General features: G+C 45.5%; 8 protein-coding genes across 8 annotated transcripts; 4 read left to right on the top strand and 4 right to left on the bottom strand.

Moving 5' to 3' along the window:
- Positions 1-232: 232 nt before the first annotated feature.
- AO090672000009 (uncharacterized protein) lies at positions 233-1007 on the top strand (the record flags this gene model as incomplete). Its single annotated transcript, XM_001821451.3, has 2 exons — positions 233-489; positions 554-1007. The coding sequence occupies 2 exons, from the start codon at positions 233-235 to the stop codon at positions 1005-1007; spliced, it is 711 nt and encodes a 236-aa protein (XP_001821503.1).
- Positions 1008-1136: 129 nt separating this feature from the next.
- On the bottom strand, positions 1137-3260 carry AO090672000008 (rRNA-processing protein MPP10; the record flags this gene model as incomplete). Its single annotated transcript, XM_023235873.1, has 1 exon — positions 1137-3260. One exon carries the CDS (start codon positions 3258-3260, stop codon positions 1137-1139), a length of 2124 nt encoding a protein of 707 aa, XP_023090851.1.
- Positions 3261-5107: 1847 nt separating this feature from the next.
- On the top strand, positions 5108-6204 carry AO090672000006 (oxidoreductase, short-chain dehydrogenase/reductase family; the record flags this gene model as incomplete). Its single annotated transcript, XM_001821449.3, has 4 exons — positions 5108-5162; positions 5217-5655; positions 5723-5967; positions 6017-6204. 4 exons carry the CDS (start codon positions 5108-5110, stop codon positions 6202-6204), a joined length of 927 nt encoding a protein of 308 aa, XP_001821501.1.
- Positions 6205-6515: 311 nt separating this feature from the next.
- AO090672000005 (NuoB/complex I 20 kDa subunit family protein) lies at positions 6516-7375 on the bottom strand (the record flags this gene model as incomplete). Its single annotated transcript, XM_001821448.3, has 4 exons — positions 6516-6610; positions 6680-7035; positions 7089-7281; positions 7333-7375. The coding sequence occupies 4 exons, from the start codon at positions 7373-7375 to the stop codon at positions 6516-6518; spliced, it is 687 nt and encodes a 228-aa protein (XP_001821500.1).
- Positions 7376-7927: 552 nt separating this feature from the next.
- AO090672000004 (uncharacterized protein) lies at positions 7928-8406 on the top strand (the record flags this gene model as incomplete). Its single annotated transcript, XM_023235872.1, has 3 exons — positions 7928-7972; positions 8021-8317; positions 8380-8406. The coding sequence occupies 3 exons, from the start codon at positions 7928-7930 to the stop codon at positions 8404-8406; spliced, it is 369 nt and encodes a 122-aa protein (XP_023090850.1).
- Positions 8407-8991: 585 nt separating this feature from the next.
- On the bottom strand, positions 8992-10759 carry AO090672000003 (ACP S-malonyltransferase; the record flags this gene model as incomplete). Its single annotated transcript, XM_023235871.1, has 2 exons — positions 8992-10068; positions 10595-10759. The coding sequence occupies 2 exons, from the start codon at positions 10757-10759 to the stop codon at positions 8992-8994; spliced, it is 1242 nt and encodes a 413-aa protein (XP_023090849.1).
- A 106-nt stretch (positions 10760-10865) lies between these two features.
- Positions 10866-14820, top strand: AO090672000002 (putative nuclear pore complex subunit Nup133; the record flags this gene model as incomplete). The annotated part of the gene is made up of 3 exons (XM_023235870.1): positions 10866-10928; positions 11050-14416; positions 14474-14820. 3 exons carry the CDS (start codon positions 10866-10868, stop codon positions 14818-14820), a joined length of 3777 nt encoding a protein of 1258 aa, XP_023090848.1.
- A 294-nt stretch (positions 14821-15114) lies between these two features.
- Positions 15115-16010, bottom strand: AO090672000001 (uncharacterized protein; the record flags this gene model as incomplete). The annotated part of the gene is made up of 4 exons (XM_023235868.1): positions 15115-15349; positions 15429-15585; positions 15727-15782; positions 15973-16010. 4 exons carry the CDS (start codon positions 16008-16010, stop codon positions 15115-15117), a joined length of 486 nt encoding a protein of 161 aa, XP_023090847.1.
- Between the last annotated feature and the right edge of the window lie 247 nt (positions 16011-16257).

Here is a 16257-nt window from a genome sequence, read left to right as displayed (position 1 = left end):
TATACTTTTTCAATTTTCATAAGAACAGACATTTTCATTTTTGGGTACTCACTCTTATACCTCACTTCTCTCTATTTAATTCATTTCTCTCACTGGTTCTTCCTTTTTTTCTGTATTGCCTGCTAGAAACGATATTATTCGTTCAAAGACCGGAAGAGGAAAAGAGCACAGCTCTTGTGTGAGTGCAGTCCTGCTACTAGCCCTACATAATTGTGATTCTTCCACATTGAGCATGATGGAAGCTTCCAATTCTCCCGACCAACAATCAGTGCTCAGTGAATCTATCCTTGTTAGCGAGTCGCTTGTTCCAGCAAGGGATCTCAAAGGAGTTGGCCATGCTGAAATTTCATTTGACGGCCTACTGAAAGACCCCCTAATAATCAAGGAAGATCTGAAGGAAGGGTGCGGAGGCCAGCTATGGCCGGCAGGCATGGTCCTAGCAAGATATTTGTTACTTCAGCACCGATCTGACTTTAACAATAAGACAATGTTCGTCCGGCATCCAAGTTTTAGTGAATCCTAAGGGGTTTATGGTACTAACTGGCATCGTTAGTGTCGAGTTGGGAGCTGGCGGAGGTCTTGTGGGGCTTGCTGTTGCGCGCGGTTGCGACATCGGGTCGTCATCAGTATACATTACGGATCAAGCACCAATGCTCCCATTAATGGAGACTAATATTAAGCTGAACAATGTTTCCTCTCGTGTTGCAGCTACGGTGCTAAACTGGGGGGAATCTCTTCCAGACTGTATTCCGAAACACCCCGCTATCGTACTTGCCGCGGACTGTGTCTATTTTGAGCCGGCCTTTCCTTTGCTGATATCAACTCTGAAAAACCTCCTAGGCCCAGAATCTATTTGCTATTTCTGCTTCAAGAGACGTAGACGAGCAGATTCTCGATTTTTGAAATTGGCAAAGAAGCTATTCCACATAGTCGAAGTTTGCGATGACCCGATGGCGGAGACTTACAAGCGAGAAAACATTTTCCTCTATTCAATACGTTCGAAATAGGGCACGCCTGTCTATGGAGATGAAGAGTGACAGGTAACTGAATTGAGGCGAGGAAGAAGTTCATATGAGGTAGAGATATACGTCGGCAATAGATCGATAACATCAGCAAATCAAATAAATCAAGTTCAACTACAGCTTTAGTGCATCCGCACCACTCCTTGGACCCGTTCCGGTTAGTTTTTGGCCATGGATATCCGTGACTTCTCCTTGCTTTCCAACCAATTTCACGTCACCCTTTTTCAAATCCGACACAATTTGTTGCCTCTCAGCTGCCTTTCCTGACTGTCGGTTTTTATCGTTGGTGGTAGTTTTCTTTTGCTTCTTGTGTTGTCGCCGTAATCTTGACTTCTCTTCACGGGTCATTTCCTCTTTGGAAACTGACAATCCGTTCCTCAAAACTACTTCCCCAGAAGCCTTGCCGTCAGCCCCAGGTGTATAGATCTCCTGGGGGGCAAGAGTTGCTGCACTACCAACAGCACCTCCGGCTGTTGGTTGCGCATCCTCCATCATAATAGTTGCCGCATCGGTAACAACGTTGATGTGTGCGTGTGGGGTTTTGGGCTTATAGTGCCAGTTCGAGAGGGTATCCAATTGTGAGCTTATTTCTTTCCATAGATTACTGATCTCATTGTGTTCGCGCAGAAGCTTCTGATTCTTAGGATCCACATAGTTAGGATCAGTAGCTCGGAGGTGATCAGTCTCATATAGCTCTGCAAGGCTCTGTTGAGCTTTAGAATCCTCAAGCTCAAAGCGACTCTTTCTCGCAACTTGGCTATCAGTGATACCAGGGCGGCGGCGGATAACTTCATCAAATTCCCTGGCAAGGATCCGACGCTTAACAAGGCCTTCGATGTCTTCGGAGACCTCCGCAGTAACCACAGGTACAGGCTTTCCAATCCTTTCCACTTCAAGATCTTCCTCAATAAGCGAGTTCACGGGTCTCTCTGCGGCTTTAGCTTCACCAGCAAGCATCCATTCTTTCTTTGCAACGTTGGCAGCTTCCAGGCGACGAATCTCATCGGCGATTCGTGCGCGTTGTTTCTCGTGTGTAGATTTTTGGGTTTCAGGTTCACCTAGTTCACCATCGGATATATCACTGTTCTCAATTGAAGCATCATCCTCAAATAAATCGCGCCGTACATCGGCCATTGCACGGTCTATATCGTTATTATTAATCGCAGCAACTGGTTGGGTTTTTGGGAGCGGACGTGACCTTTTGGTCGTAGACTTGCGGGGTGGCGGCGCAAAAAAGTCAGAATACTTGATATCACTAGTATTGATCCAATCCGCCCCTTGTGCAGTACCAGGATATGCATCATCTGTATCTGAATCTAGTCCATCCTGAAGATTGACATTGTTGAATGTTGGTCCTTCCTCATCACTTGTGTCATTATCATCATCATCATCATCACCCATACTTTGATCCTTGACACCCCTGTCGGTCTCATTTGACGGTGGTGTTTTATTCAAAGAAGCGCTAATGTTCCCAGTGGCGAGGGGATCGGCATGCCAGTCAACTTCCTCGTCACTTTCAGATTCATCATCTGGGCCGCCCCGAGCGTCTTGTCTTTCCCACAGTTCTGATTGTTTGTTGAAATCGTCAATTGAGAAGAACCCATCATTCAACCCAAAAGGGTCCTCTGTGTAAGTGCCGGGTTGTTCTCCGTCACTACCAGTTTCACTGGATTCGCTTTCCTCGCCCAAAGTCTCGTCAATACTCCGGGAGTCCAATGCATCATGTATCGAGTCGCCCTGATCTAGATCCAACGCCATACTGACTTCCTCATCGACATCTGACAGGTCCCTGGTACCCTCTAGATGACTCTCTAGCTCGCTGTTCTCGGAACTTTCAGCCGCAAAATCCGAGCCTTCGAAAGATGTAATACCTTCATCTGATAAAGAGTGGCCAGCATGTCGATTACTTAATGTACAGTCGCGTTGGATTTCCTGTCCAGCAGAGTCAAGAATCCTAAGTGCTTGCTCCCAGATCTGATCGGAGCCAAATCCCTCAACGAACAACTGCTTTAACTGCAATACTTCGGTGTTTTGGTCTAGGTTTGCCTCGCATCTTTTGCGTTTCCTATTTTGTCGTTGGCGGGCGGACTGCGCGTCACTAATCGAAAGAGCAAGAGAGTCCAGGAAGAATTTTGCCGATCCTACTATGGTATCGTTTAATTCTGATGTAGGGCAGAGAAACGCCCATGGTGCAGATAATGCTGCGTTGAGAGCAGGATCCTTTGCAAAATCAGCCATGGTACTGCGACGGTCCACAAGACAAAAAAATGATATGTAAGTAGTTCAGTTGGGTGGATATGGAGCGTATGTATTCAATGTAGAAGGAGATGAAAACGATTTAGGTCTTTTGGTAAAAATACAGATCCATTCAATCTTGATCATACTTTCACTATCAGAAGTACGAGGGACAAGGAAAAAAGAAAGGAAAAAAGGAAAAGAAAACTATTTATCTGACCGCCTACCGCATTCGCATGTACCATACGCTCTAAGGTAGACAAAGGTGGCCCGAGTTTAAGATTTGCGTTAACGGTAGGTATATACCGTGTGTATTTCATACAGTAGTATTAAGACGTGGCGCCCTACTTTAGCCGCCTTCAGGGGGTTCATACTGTACTAGCTAGACTAAATATAGACAACGACATTGAATTTAGGGCCACCGCATAGATATATCGTTACTGTAGGGTAGTCTATCAAAGATCCCTATACTATTAGATCTATAGATAAATAATCATTGTTCAATTATCTATACAATTGGCCACCAGTCACAGAAACAATTTTAAACAACGGAGTACATAGTACTCCGTACATCTTTACAGATCTTGGTAATAGGAGATCCATTAAATTAACTTTTTGGATTAGATTTAAGTATATCATCAGGCCACCCTTGCCGATAGCCTATTGGCAATAGGCTATGTAAAAAAAATTAATCATCAAAGAAAGGGTGACCTAGTCCAGAAAAAGAGTCGTTCTCATTACGACACTCGTAGTATGGAAGTACAGACATACAGTGGGATGCAAAAAGTTTTGAAACTATCCATTTATTTCCTGGTCTAACCGCCTTCTTAATTTTATTATTTTGCGCGGCAGAAACTTCGCAAAAACCATACCTGGGCCTGAATACTTAGTTTACAGATCACCTAACTTAGTAACTGGCATCTATCTCCTTCCTAGGGGCTATATTTCAATGTGTAGATAGACGTGTGTAGGTTCAAATATTGAATTTGGTAAGGTTAGTATATGGCGGTATGTAGGGCGGTCAAGCGGATGGTTTCAAACTTTTTGCATCCCACTGTACTAGGATAGAATCATGATGGTGTATGTATAGTACAATACATACCGTTCCCGGATGCGAAACCACCTACTACTTGGGGTACTCCGTACCTAACAGGCATCATACCTATTCAGTAGTCATCTAATATTTCCATAAAGTGATACCGATGTCAAGCCGAGGTGGGCAATACTTTTATGGCAGAGCAAAAATAAATCACCATCCCATAATGCTACTTTACTTGACACACTCTTTGCTCGGAGTAACACCATGGAAGAGTGACACCATAAAAGTACTACGCGGCAATTGAGCTGGCTGGTGCTTGGTTTAAAGCATGGAATTGCAGTCAAGAATGTCGAAGGGAAAGATTCCCATAAAAAGTACCATGGGCACTGCAGTATACTGTGTTGATGTACTTGGTTGTGGAATGGTTTTAGCTTGGTTCGGGCGCCACTGTCAAATGCAGCAAGAACAGTCTCCTTCAAACCCTCGTTCATGACAACTATAACCTTGCAGTGAGAATGAAAATTGAAAGATGTGTAGCTTCGGAGTAAACACATAAGCAGAGAGGTTTCAAACAGTGAAGACGAAAAGAGGAGGGTTGGTTGCAGACTTGCTATGTACGTCGAGGAGACGTCACTCTGACGAAGGTGTTAGCATGACGATATAGTAGTTTCGGGGATATTTATGCTGCATAGTAGCCACAGATATACTCAATTATAGACTTGGGTCACTCTAAACGTCGTTAGTTAGCAAGCTCTCCTTCTGTACCTTCGCGCCTTACTTAACCAGCTACTGCCAAGTAACAACCTAAATCATGCAAGATTACACAGAAAGAGCCGCTCGCGGTACTGAATCCCAGTTTCAAACAGGTAGGTCTGTTCTTCGCACAGTATATCGGACTAGATACTCATCGATTATCCCAGGCCATCAAATTCCCGTTCAACATCAGAAGAAACCCGGGCTACAAGAAGAGCTGGAGGACCCAAAGCCAGTATCAACCTACATACCGACCGAAGAAGGCGGTTATACGACATATAAGGCAGCGGGAAAGCTTGTTGGGAAAAGAGCCATCATCACAGGTGGTGACTCTGGCATCGGCCGCGCCGTTGCCTTATTGTTTGCAATGGAAGGAGCATCTAGCTTGATCGTCTACTTACCCGAAGAAGAAAAAGACGCACAAGAGACAAAAAGAAGGGTCCAAGGCACAGGACATGACTGTCACTGCTTGGCTGTGGATGTGCGCAAGAAGGAGAATTGTCGAAAAGTGGTTGATACCGCCGTGCAATGTATGGGTGGCATAGACATCCTGGTGAATAATGCGGGATTCCAGAACATGATTGGGGACATTAGTGGCCTTGAAGAGTGAGTGGAAAGCTCCCTTTCGCTGCACCCGATGTTAAAACCATCAGGACTGATATATAACCAATAGGGATCAATGGGAGCGTACATTCGATACCAACATCCATCCATTCTTCTATCTTTCGAAGTACGCGCTTCCGCACATGAAGAGTGGCTCAACTATAATAAACTGTGGGTCTGTCAATGCATACATCGGTCGACCTGACCTCCTTGACTACACTGCAACCAAGGGTGCAATCGTTGCATTCACCAGGGGCTTGTCTAATCAACAAGTTGGAAGAGGTATACGGGTGAATTGTGTTTGTCCTGGCCCAAGTAAGCTCAACCCCATCTAACAATTGCACGACAACTGACCGCTACCTAGTTTGGACACCTCTGATCCCATCAACTATGACTAGCTCTGCAATGGACCAATTCAGCAGTGTGCCAATGGGCCGTCCGGGACAACCCAGTGAAGTGGCGACTTGTTTCGTCTTCCTAGCGAGCCAAGACAGCAGCTATATCTCGGGACAATCATTGCATCCCAATGGAGGTGTTGTTGTTAATGGGTAGCCAGGTAAGGGCGCTTGGCTGAGGGGTTAGCCCTCGATACGAAGCAGTCTCCTTTCAGCTTTAGCTGGCCTTCGGCTGTTTAAGATATAAGACAGGTTCACCCACTCATCTATGTAGTTAAACGGTACCTCCATAACATACCATAATATGACATAAGCAGTAAAAGAGCTTTAGCTAGTAAAGCAATAGTCTCAAGATATGAATAGTAACTAGCCTGCCTTATTGACTAACATAGAAAATGACTTTAATTTTACATCTACCTAAATTGAGCCCTTGGGATCGAATAGGACGATAAAACATATACCAAAGACCTAGCGCCTGTACCACATGCGTGTGATTCTGGTGTGCCTCATTTTCTTCTGGAGTTGGAAAATTCCGTACATCAATGCCTCGGAGGTCGGTGGGCCTTCGAATTAGCGGTCAGCAAATATTCACAAATCATGAAGGGAAATCATAGCCATGGGTGCAAACGAACATCCAGGAACATATACATCAACAGGGACGATTCTATCGCACCCACGAACAACGGAGTAGCTGTAATGATAGTAGCCACCACCATTTGCACAGCTGCCCATGCTAACAACCCAACGTGGGTCGGGCATCTGATCATAAACCTGCCTAAGAGCGGGTGCCATCTTGTTCGTTAACGTGCCAGCGACGATCATAACATCTGACTGGCGAGGAGAGGCTCGAAAGATAATCCCTAGGCGGTCTTGATCATATCTCGGGGTAGACAGATGCATCATCTCGACAGCGCAGCAGGCAAGACCAAAAGTCATAGGCCAAAGAGAGCTCTGACGTGCCCAATTCGCAACTTGGTCCAAGGTAGTCCTAAGAACAACGTTAGGCACGTATAACAGTTCCAATCCCTTGGGGAGACAAACAGCACATATTGCATCGCACCCTCCTTCTTCTCCTGGCTCGGTAGAGGTACCTCCTTCCGTATCTTTCCAGAAGCAGTCAGCGGCTGACCCGAATGTCCTTTGTGCTCAAGCGCTGTGGCCGATTGATTGGGGGTAGTTGACAGATGTGCAACTAGTTGGATTCGAGGAATCGATGAGACCAAGCGTGGTCGTGCTGCCTAACGTGAGCGGAGCTCAAAAGACTCGCGAGCGGAGAATTGCTCACCATGGAGGGCACCCGGAAGGGCGCGCGCTGATAAAGGAAGCATGGCAGCTGTAACTGGGTTCGTTATGAGGTTCCTTGAGAAGATCCTTGGGTTGAGAACCGAAAGATGTTGGAACGACTTCAAATGTCGCTTGCTGGTGGTAATTATGATACCAGAAGGCAAGCGTTGCGGCTCCGGACTCACGGTTCTGCACTAGTGGTACACTAGCCTTTACTTTACTGTCATAATACAAGGAATGTACCAGTAAATAGTGCATTTGCAGGTTATTTCACGTACAGTACTGTAAGAGGTATCAAACTAGGTGTCTATCAGGTAGGTAAGTTAAATTCTAAACTACATCATTGGGTCATTTTAATACCGTCTTGTACCCATTTTATCTTATCTACACTACATGTTCTACCCCTTACCCACCTATACTACATTTAAGTTGTATGTAACATGTTCATTCGACCTATATACAGCACTTCTCCACCTCCTTTTACAGGTGAGGAGCCAAATTTACGCAGGTGAAGTTTTCCTAAACTCGAATGCCTTCAGAAATAAACACAATCCCGTACCGCCGTAGATCATTCTAGATACAGATATATCTCCAGAATGTCAGGACCGAAAATTGCTTGCATCGGTATAATTGGAAAAGCTGTACGATAAATATGGCTCGTTCAAGATGGCTTGCTAATGCTCTAGAAGGATAACCCTTTGCATATTTCGCTTTTCCCTCCTTATCTGAATTCTACTGTTGAATTCTCGTTCCTATTGAACTCTTGTCTCGATATCTTTGAGATACGACAGAAGCAAACTTCAGTCGACCAAGACCTAGGCCTCTTGCACGCCGTGGATGAAAAACTAGCGGCATATGGTTGGCTAACAACTACTGGAGTAAAATTACTGGTCATTATTGATTTGATCGGACAACCAGTTCCAAACAGCATGGGGAAACAAAAAGGATCTCCGAGGACTGGTTCCAAAGATCCAGACCTGAAACCGGTAAGTCCTGTGTCGGATGGTCTATGTCGAATATTCTTCTCTTGTCTTCAACACATTAACAGAAGTCCAAATTAACAATGAACTATTAGGTTTTCCGAGCCTTGCAGACAGCTTATATTCGGCTTTTGCAAAACCCGTTCTATTCTCCGGATGATCATGTCCCTACAATCAAAGCTGCTGCCCCCACATCGAATTCTTTGCAAATCACAGACCATGAATTCATTGCGGAGGTCAGGAATATTGGTGAAACATGGGTGCTAGATGCGACTATACTTTGAAACGATCCGGTGGCCCAAGCTTATGGTAGAGACCAACTCTCTAGGTACGTGAAAGGAGTAACTGTGGCTCATGATCATTTGCGGGTTATAAATATCCAGTAGTGTTTGACATAACCTTTAATAGTCAGTGAGGCAGATTATGTGCCGTTTTTAACTTTATTGGCCTGGTTTACTTAGTCCACGCTTGTTAATCTTGAAATGGCAAGAAGCGGCAAGGCGTCAATGTCATGTTTGTGGCGGTGACACAGATGAACTTCTGAGACCGCTAATTTATGAGACAATTGAAAAGTATTTTATCGCCCTTGCTATGCTATCGCTGCTTGCGTAAGTGCTATCAAGATAATCAATTGACAACATAGAAACCACCGGTCTAAGCATACCTGTACCTGTGACAGGTTAATCGCACGAAGCTTCAAATTCAGTCTGTTCGAGACTCCTGACTATATCTTCAAGCTCGCGAGTATCACAGATTGCCCAAACACCACCTCCTTTAGTCATTACCTTACCGACCTCCTTTCCAACCAGATTCCTGCCGACTTTCCCAGGCCCAATGCCAACCCAACGTTTTACACCCCTCTCTTGATCTAAATACCTGATACTGTCCCACCATCGCACAGTATCAACACACTGTTGTGAAAGTAGCCTCCTTAGTTCATCTGCCGAGCGGAACGGGAGACCGGAAACATTTGAAACACACGGCATATGTGCTGGGAAGTTGAGTTTGATTTTGTCAAGAGCACGGACCATATATTCTGCCGCAGGCATCATTATGGGACTGTGGAATGGGCTTTCACTGTTCAATCTCACTGCACGTGGATCGTGACCTCCAAACTGGCGAAGTTGGATAAGGAGTGTTCTTATCCTTTCAATACTTCCGCTCAGCACTATTTGATTTTTAGAGTTGACATTTGCCACCATCACTTTCTCAATAGGCGGCATCCCATAACTTAAATCATCTCTCATACCATTTGATGCAAGGCCTAGGAATTCATGGATTGTTGCGAGCAAACCGTTAAGATGATCAGGTTCGCAGACAAGTGCCACCATTCCGTAATCCTCGCCAGATTCCGTGGAGGCTCTTCGAGTGCATTGGGCCATTATTTCTGCCCGCCGTCGAACTAGTTTAAGAGCGTCGCCGAAATCAATATAGCCCCCAGTAACTAGTGCGGAGAACTCCCCCAGGCTATGACCAAGGGTGACATCCACACGAGATTTCGTGTCGAAGCCAAACTTTTGTTCTAAGATTCGTAGGATCAATATTGACGTCGCCATAATAGCAGGTTGAGAATTCTCGGTCTTATTCAGCTCCGAGTTCGGTCCTTCAGAAATAACACGAGAAAGCCGAAACCCCAATACACTATCCATTTCATCCAGGAAGCTCCCAGCGATGTCTGGAAAGTTATTGATCCATGAAGACACCATTCCTACGCGCTGTACTCCATGACCTAACAAACCGTTAGCCAAAATGGCAACCTGTGATAGGAGGCTGGCTGGTTCGGACCCGGAAAGAAAAGAGCTGTGCGTAAAGTAGCCTTTCTGGAAACACTATACCATCTTCTTTGGCATTTGAGGATGAACAATGACCGGCATGGCACATGATGCAAGGTACTTTTTATATACAAAGTATAATTTGAGCCAGAAGTAAAGAGCATCTTAAAAGTTGTTGAGAAGTGTAACCCTCAGGGGCGTCATGGAAACACTAATAGTATAATATGTAAGCATCGTGATGCATAGGAGAGACCCAGTTAAATAGCTCTCAACTATGTTGACCAAGGATATATCTAAGCAACAGCTAGTATCATAACTGTATACCACGTGATCCGTACAGACTGGAAAGCGCTGACCGCCTACATAATCAATCAACAAATTATCTCTGCCAATGATACTACCTATCAATACGTGAGATTGAACTTATTTATTTGGTATACCTGTCCTGTTTCGTTAATTCTCGGTTTCTTAATGGCTTAGATACAACACAATTTTCTGGGGCTATATTCACCTTGTTCTGAGTAGTTCCGACAATGTTCTTGCCAAAAGCCGCGATCTCGTCGGCATCCTCCTTGCGAAATCCTCGAAGACGCCAACGTACAAGCTCTGATGAACCCGTCAACCCCCCAAAAGCCAAAAGGCAACGGTCCAGTTTGCGCCATGTTAGTTCAGACATCCCTTCAGAGGACCCAAGCGAGCTGCACGAACATGGAGGTTCAACAACTACTGCTTCCCAAGACTTTGTGCCCCAAACCGCAGACAATGCTATTTTCCAGGAGAGCATGCCAATCAGAGGTTCAAAGAAGTCAGAGAGGCGAGGCGAGGCTGATGGGACCATTGTCCTCGTAAGTTGTGTTTGGTTAAACTATGGCTCTCCTACATGAGTTAAAAAGATGAGTCGCTGACGCTATCACACATAGTCCAAAACTGACTTTTACAATGTTGTGCAATTACCGGCCTTGCCAGATCAGATTCGCGGACTACAATCAGGCAAGTCTTGCTTATTTTCTCGCCATTGACATTGTTAACACGAACACAGATTCTTATAAATGCTTCTTTGGTGCAGGCAATTGCTACGCCCTAGCCATGACGAACTCCCATGCAATTATCTGGCCATATTCAATTGCAACTTCCTCACCCTCGCCCGCCGATGTGTTTACTATTTCCATACCCGAACCCTGCAGGGAGCCAAATGGGCCAGTTCCTCTTGGAATTCTACTATCCAGTGTAACAGCTGGGCTTCCAGGATTGATGATCATCACTCCTGATACAGGAAGGATTATATACTGGGAAACTGTCTCATGTGCTGCATCACTGGGCCTGGCCAGGCAGAAGCAGAAGACCATCCAGGGATCTATACCTAATCTACTCTCGGGTGAACACATTACAGATCTCGTGAATGGCGAGCCTTCTGGTGTCATCGTCACATTATCGTCTGGGAGGGTTGCTCATATCACCGTTCGGGATCCACAAGGAAAGCCAACAGTGACTGTCAATTTCCTGCGAAATACGTCTGGGCTTAGTAGGATTGGGTTTTTCGGTGGTATTAGAAACGTCTTGGGTGGAGGCTTTGCAAGGAAAGACCTAGCTGCCGTCAGAGCTGGTGAATCTCATCAACGTGGACAGCGAGACATTATCATCGCTACGTCAGGCGGGCTCTTTGAAATCTGGGATACACATTGGAATAACGGGATTATATTGAAGAGACAGTTTGATATAACAAATGACCTATGCCATCATCTTGGTACGGGAGATTCTAACAGCTCTGATGACTCCAACATCGAGATCTTGGACTTCTCACTCATGCCGGCTGAATACAGTGTTCGTGAGCTACAAGCTAGCACGTCGGTACCGTCCTGGCATTTATCGCTCCTTGTAACTCAGTCTGAGATGGGCTCGCAAAGCATGTCTCTTGTGCAAGTCAATCTAGCCGAGGAAGTCCATATCTTGTCTACCCATCCTATTGATTTGCATGGGGTCTCGACGGCTCTTGATTCAAAACCGAGATTGTATCTTCCCAAGCCCGGTGATACGGCATTCGTTTTAATGGGTCACTCTGTTGTACTCTTATCGTTGAGTTTAGGCAAAGACCAGTCCGCGCAACATCAACAACCACGCGTGTTCCAGGACTCTATCAGCTTCCGTTCAGGAAAGGCCTTTGAAATTCTAGGCAGCGGCGCTGAGGACAAAAGGGATGAGAACTCGTGTCCCGCATGTCTAATAATGGTCCGTGATTTTGGTATCATCCGCATTACAGCTTTACCGCACCACAACTCGCCCCCCACCGCTGAATGTGTTCGAATCACTGCTAAACAAAAGATCGAGCAAGCCATATTCTATGGTACCATGCTTGGAAATCCACTGAACTTGAACAACAAGAGTAGCCTGGATTTCTCTGTCATGGATATCGAGCAAGCCGCGTTGGAAATTTGCAGAGAATTGCTCCAATCTAGGTCAAAGTTTATCCCAACGACAGCAATATCCTTAGAACAGAATCTACGATCGAGAGCGAAAGCTTTGGATGATCTGGCATGCCTTTTGATGCAGCAAAATAAGTTATTGGGTGAACAAATTTGGTGGGAGTTATTATGGGGCGCGGAGAAACTTGCGGCTCAGAGGGCTATGTGGAAGATAGAAGAAGGCTCTAGGAAATTAAAGGGCAAGGGATCGACCTTTCTTACCCACGTTATCAATTCGATGAGTGACAAATTTAAAACACGAGTCGAGAAGCAAGACGGCGAAGTTGATCCCGTCCGCAATTGGTTTCTCCATGATACATTCCAGATGGAGCATGTTGTTCCATGGATTTTCAATGCCATTAAGCCAAAGAAAGGACACTCGTCCAGACAGGGACGAAAGATGTCAGAACAAATACTGGAAGCAAGTGAGCTTTCTTTGGCAGTCTTGGAGACCGCATTCAGATTCCGTGATGAGCACGCTAGTCGGTATGGTATTCGTGACGGATATCTCGAAGACGGCGTACTGGTCACCGGCTTTAAAGGTCTACCGGAATTCTGGACGTCTCAAAATTTTAGTTACGTTGAAACGGGCCATTTGTTGGATCTAGAACTCGATAGTTGCAGGGCTTGGATTCAACAAGCAACGTCTGTCACCGAAGCCCCTGAGAGCCTAACAGTGAAAAGAATTGCGGGCAACAGTGCCAGACAACTCTGTGTCCTAGGCCAAATGCATTATGAGCGAGTCCGGTGGCTTTCTGCCCAGGAGGACCCAAAACTGGTCGATGAGGGCATCGCTACTGAGCAGGCCCATGTTAAACAACGCAAATGGCGACTCTTCAAACTTGCAGGTATTGGAAGATTAGACGATGCCATTACGTTGGCGGAAAAATTTCGAGATATGAGTGCATTAGTAGAACTAATCATTGAACTTCAAGATCAAACAAAGGGCGAGATTCTCCCAAGCTCCCGAAACGATGCGTCAGATACTATCAGCTGTGAATCTGATCATCTCAACAAAAAAATATCTCTTTATTTTGAGAAATTCGGTGAATCATGGGCAAATGCATTCTTTTCCCGGCAGATATCGATGCGTCAGTCGGGAATACTGTTCGCCATGAAGAAATTCCAACCTTTTATCACTCAGTTCTTGCGCAAGGATGCAGCCTATTCGCGGCTGGGTTGGATTAATGATGTGATTGGTGAAAATGACTACAACGCCGCCGCTCAGTCGCTAGAGAAACTCGCAATAGAGGGGGAATCCGATTTATGGAGTCATCGTGTCGAACTTTCCCTAGCGAAGCTTGCCAAACTAGCAACATTGGAGGAGACCAACATACCGAGCCATTCAGGTTTCCACAACGATATACGGCATCTGGAAGATCTCTCTGAAATAGACGCCGTCCAAGAACTCATTTACGCCTATATTTCCCCGGCGTTGCAGGGTGCAATTGATCAAAGAGCTGAGGTTGACCTAGCCATTGACCACTTTGGAAAAAACATTGCTGGAGATAGGCCTTCTCTACATGAACTACTTAGTGAAACCCTCACCAAAGTTGTCACCAGGCAAATCATTGATATTCACCAATTGGTCGATATATTGACATTGATAGATTCCGACAAAGCATCAGAATATGGCCAATCAGAATTATCCGGGAAAGAGTTCTACCTTGCCTTGCGTGTCATTCGTCTTGGAATTTATGCTCAGCAAGATTCACTCAACTATATCACTATGCAGAAGCTAGTGTGGCGACGGTGTATGATAAAAGACAATTGGGTGGCTACAGGAAGGGCGGCCGAGAGCATGGACAATGGAAGCGAGCCCTTTATTTACGACACGGCCCTTTTCCGCACTATGGGTTTATGTCTTAGAGACAGTAAGTACCCGCTTTAAGGACACTTGTGGTCGCTGAATGAACTAACACCACTAGCAGGATACGACGAAGACGCTAGCTACGCATCCCTATACATTCCAAGTTCTCCACAAGATGTGTTTCTAAACAGATCGGACTCTGAACTTCTCTCGACACGCTATCGTCTGGAGCAACGGACACGAATCATACATGATCTTGAGAGGGAGAATGAAATCCTACATGAAAATGTGGAAAAAGGAAGGCTTGATTTTTGGTTCAAGAATCTTCTCACCTCTGCAGAAGAGTCTGCATCCATCCCAATCCCTCCGACTTTTACTTCAGAAGAATCCAACAACAACAACCAGCAAGTGAAGCGGTCCCCGCAGCCAAGGGAAGGGTCTAGTAAGGCGCGGCTAAGTTGGCTTTGACCTCTGATTGGCTCCACTACCTAGGCTCACAGGTTGCACGATGCTAAGCAAACTAGACTGTTGTGTCTTACGGTTATTGTATGTAATTTGACCGAGTACAGTGGCAGAATTTGGTTATCACGGCCCTTGTATGTCTGCTAATTTAATCATCCATCACATACTAAGATAAGACAATCTGAATACATTATCTGCTCTCGTTGACAACGAGTTTGAAATCTCCCACGCACTATCAGGCTTCGATGAAAATAGTTACAGCAGTCCCAGCGCTCATATGGGACACAGTCCATGACCCTGCTATACCAGTGTCTTACCGAGGCTAGTGGCTCCGTCAACGTTGAGCACTTTGTTTCCATCCACAGGTCTTTCTTCATTTTGCACACCATGGAAGCTTTCCTCGAACACAGGCTCTGGCTCAATCGTCTCAAACTTGGTTTTATAATCCGCTAATCCTTGAGTGCTACTATTGGAATAGCGCCGAGCGTTTGTGAGTTTGCAATTATAGTCATAGACTTCGTCGCCCGGTTGGCCCCTGAGTACACATTTAGCGAGTCATCCGGTGTAGTGTCAAAACTCGACTGGCAGGGGTGGGCTAAAAGAGAAATGCTCACCAGTTTCCCTTTCCCCCGCCATCTTTTTTTGTCTTCCGGGGATCAGCATCAACGGGGCCAGATTTTGCAAAGTAGCGAGGAAGATTCTCTTGGGATACAGCTATTCCATCATGAAGTACGGAGTGGTCACGATCGTTTACTTTGTGAGAGCGCGTCACTGAATATGGATCAGCGATATAGGTAGGTGGTTTCTAACAAAGAGTATGGGGACCTGGGTCTCCAACGAGGTTAGAAGGTAGGGCTATGGTTACTCACTTGTAAAAATGATCGTCTATGTTCCAGGTGTCAACACGCTCACCGAAACAAATCGAGATTCCTAGGAGATAGGATAGCATTAGCGGAATCAAGAGCAAACTGCAGAGAGCAATCGTGGGATGACTTGATACAATGGCCCTCCTTCCTCGGGGGGAATCATAGTTCAAGGAGATACAAGAAAATGAATCATGAACAGTGTTTGAAAATGCAATGAGTATCCAGGAGATTATCAAATCCTGCTGCATACAACCACATCCAAGCACAAGTTCCATGCACTCTGAGGTCTTACCAAGGAACCATTTCAGAAGTAACAGGAGTCGTGTACATACCTTAATGGCCTATATGACACGAAGGTCACCATTCATGAATATTAGGTATGACGGTATACGATCAGTGGGCTCTTGCTAGGTTGGTTGCTGCTAGCTATGGTAAATATTAAATATCGCATGGGTAGCACACACTATGCCAGCAGTCACGCGTGTAATGGGGAATGGTCCAATTCTCGATGCCTACTATACATAGTACATATACGTTCTTGAGCTGTTTTGTCCACTGGGCAGTGAGCAAGCTAAGC

Source organism: Aspergillus oryzae, chromosome 3 (assembly GCF_000184455.2).
Source record: "Aspergillus oryzae RIB40 DNA, chromosome 3".
Classification (NCBI taxonomy): domain Eukaryota; kingdom Fungi; phylum Ascomycota; class Eurotiomycetes; order Eurotiales; family Aspergillaceae; genus Aspergillus; species Aspergillus oryzae.
The sequence above is the reverse complement of the archived record's forward strand: the minus strand, read 5'-3'. Positions and strand labels throughout refer to the sequence as shown.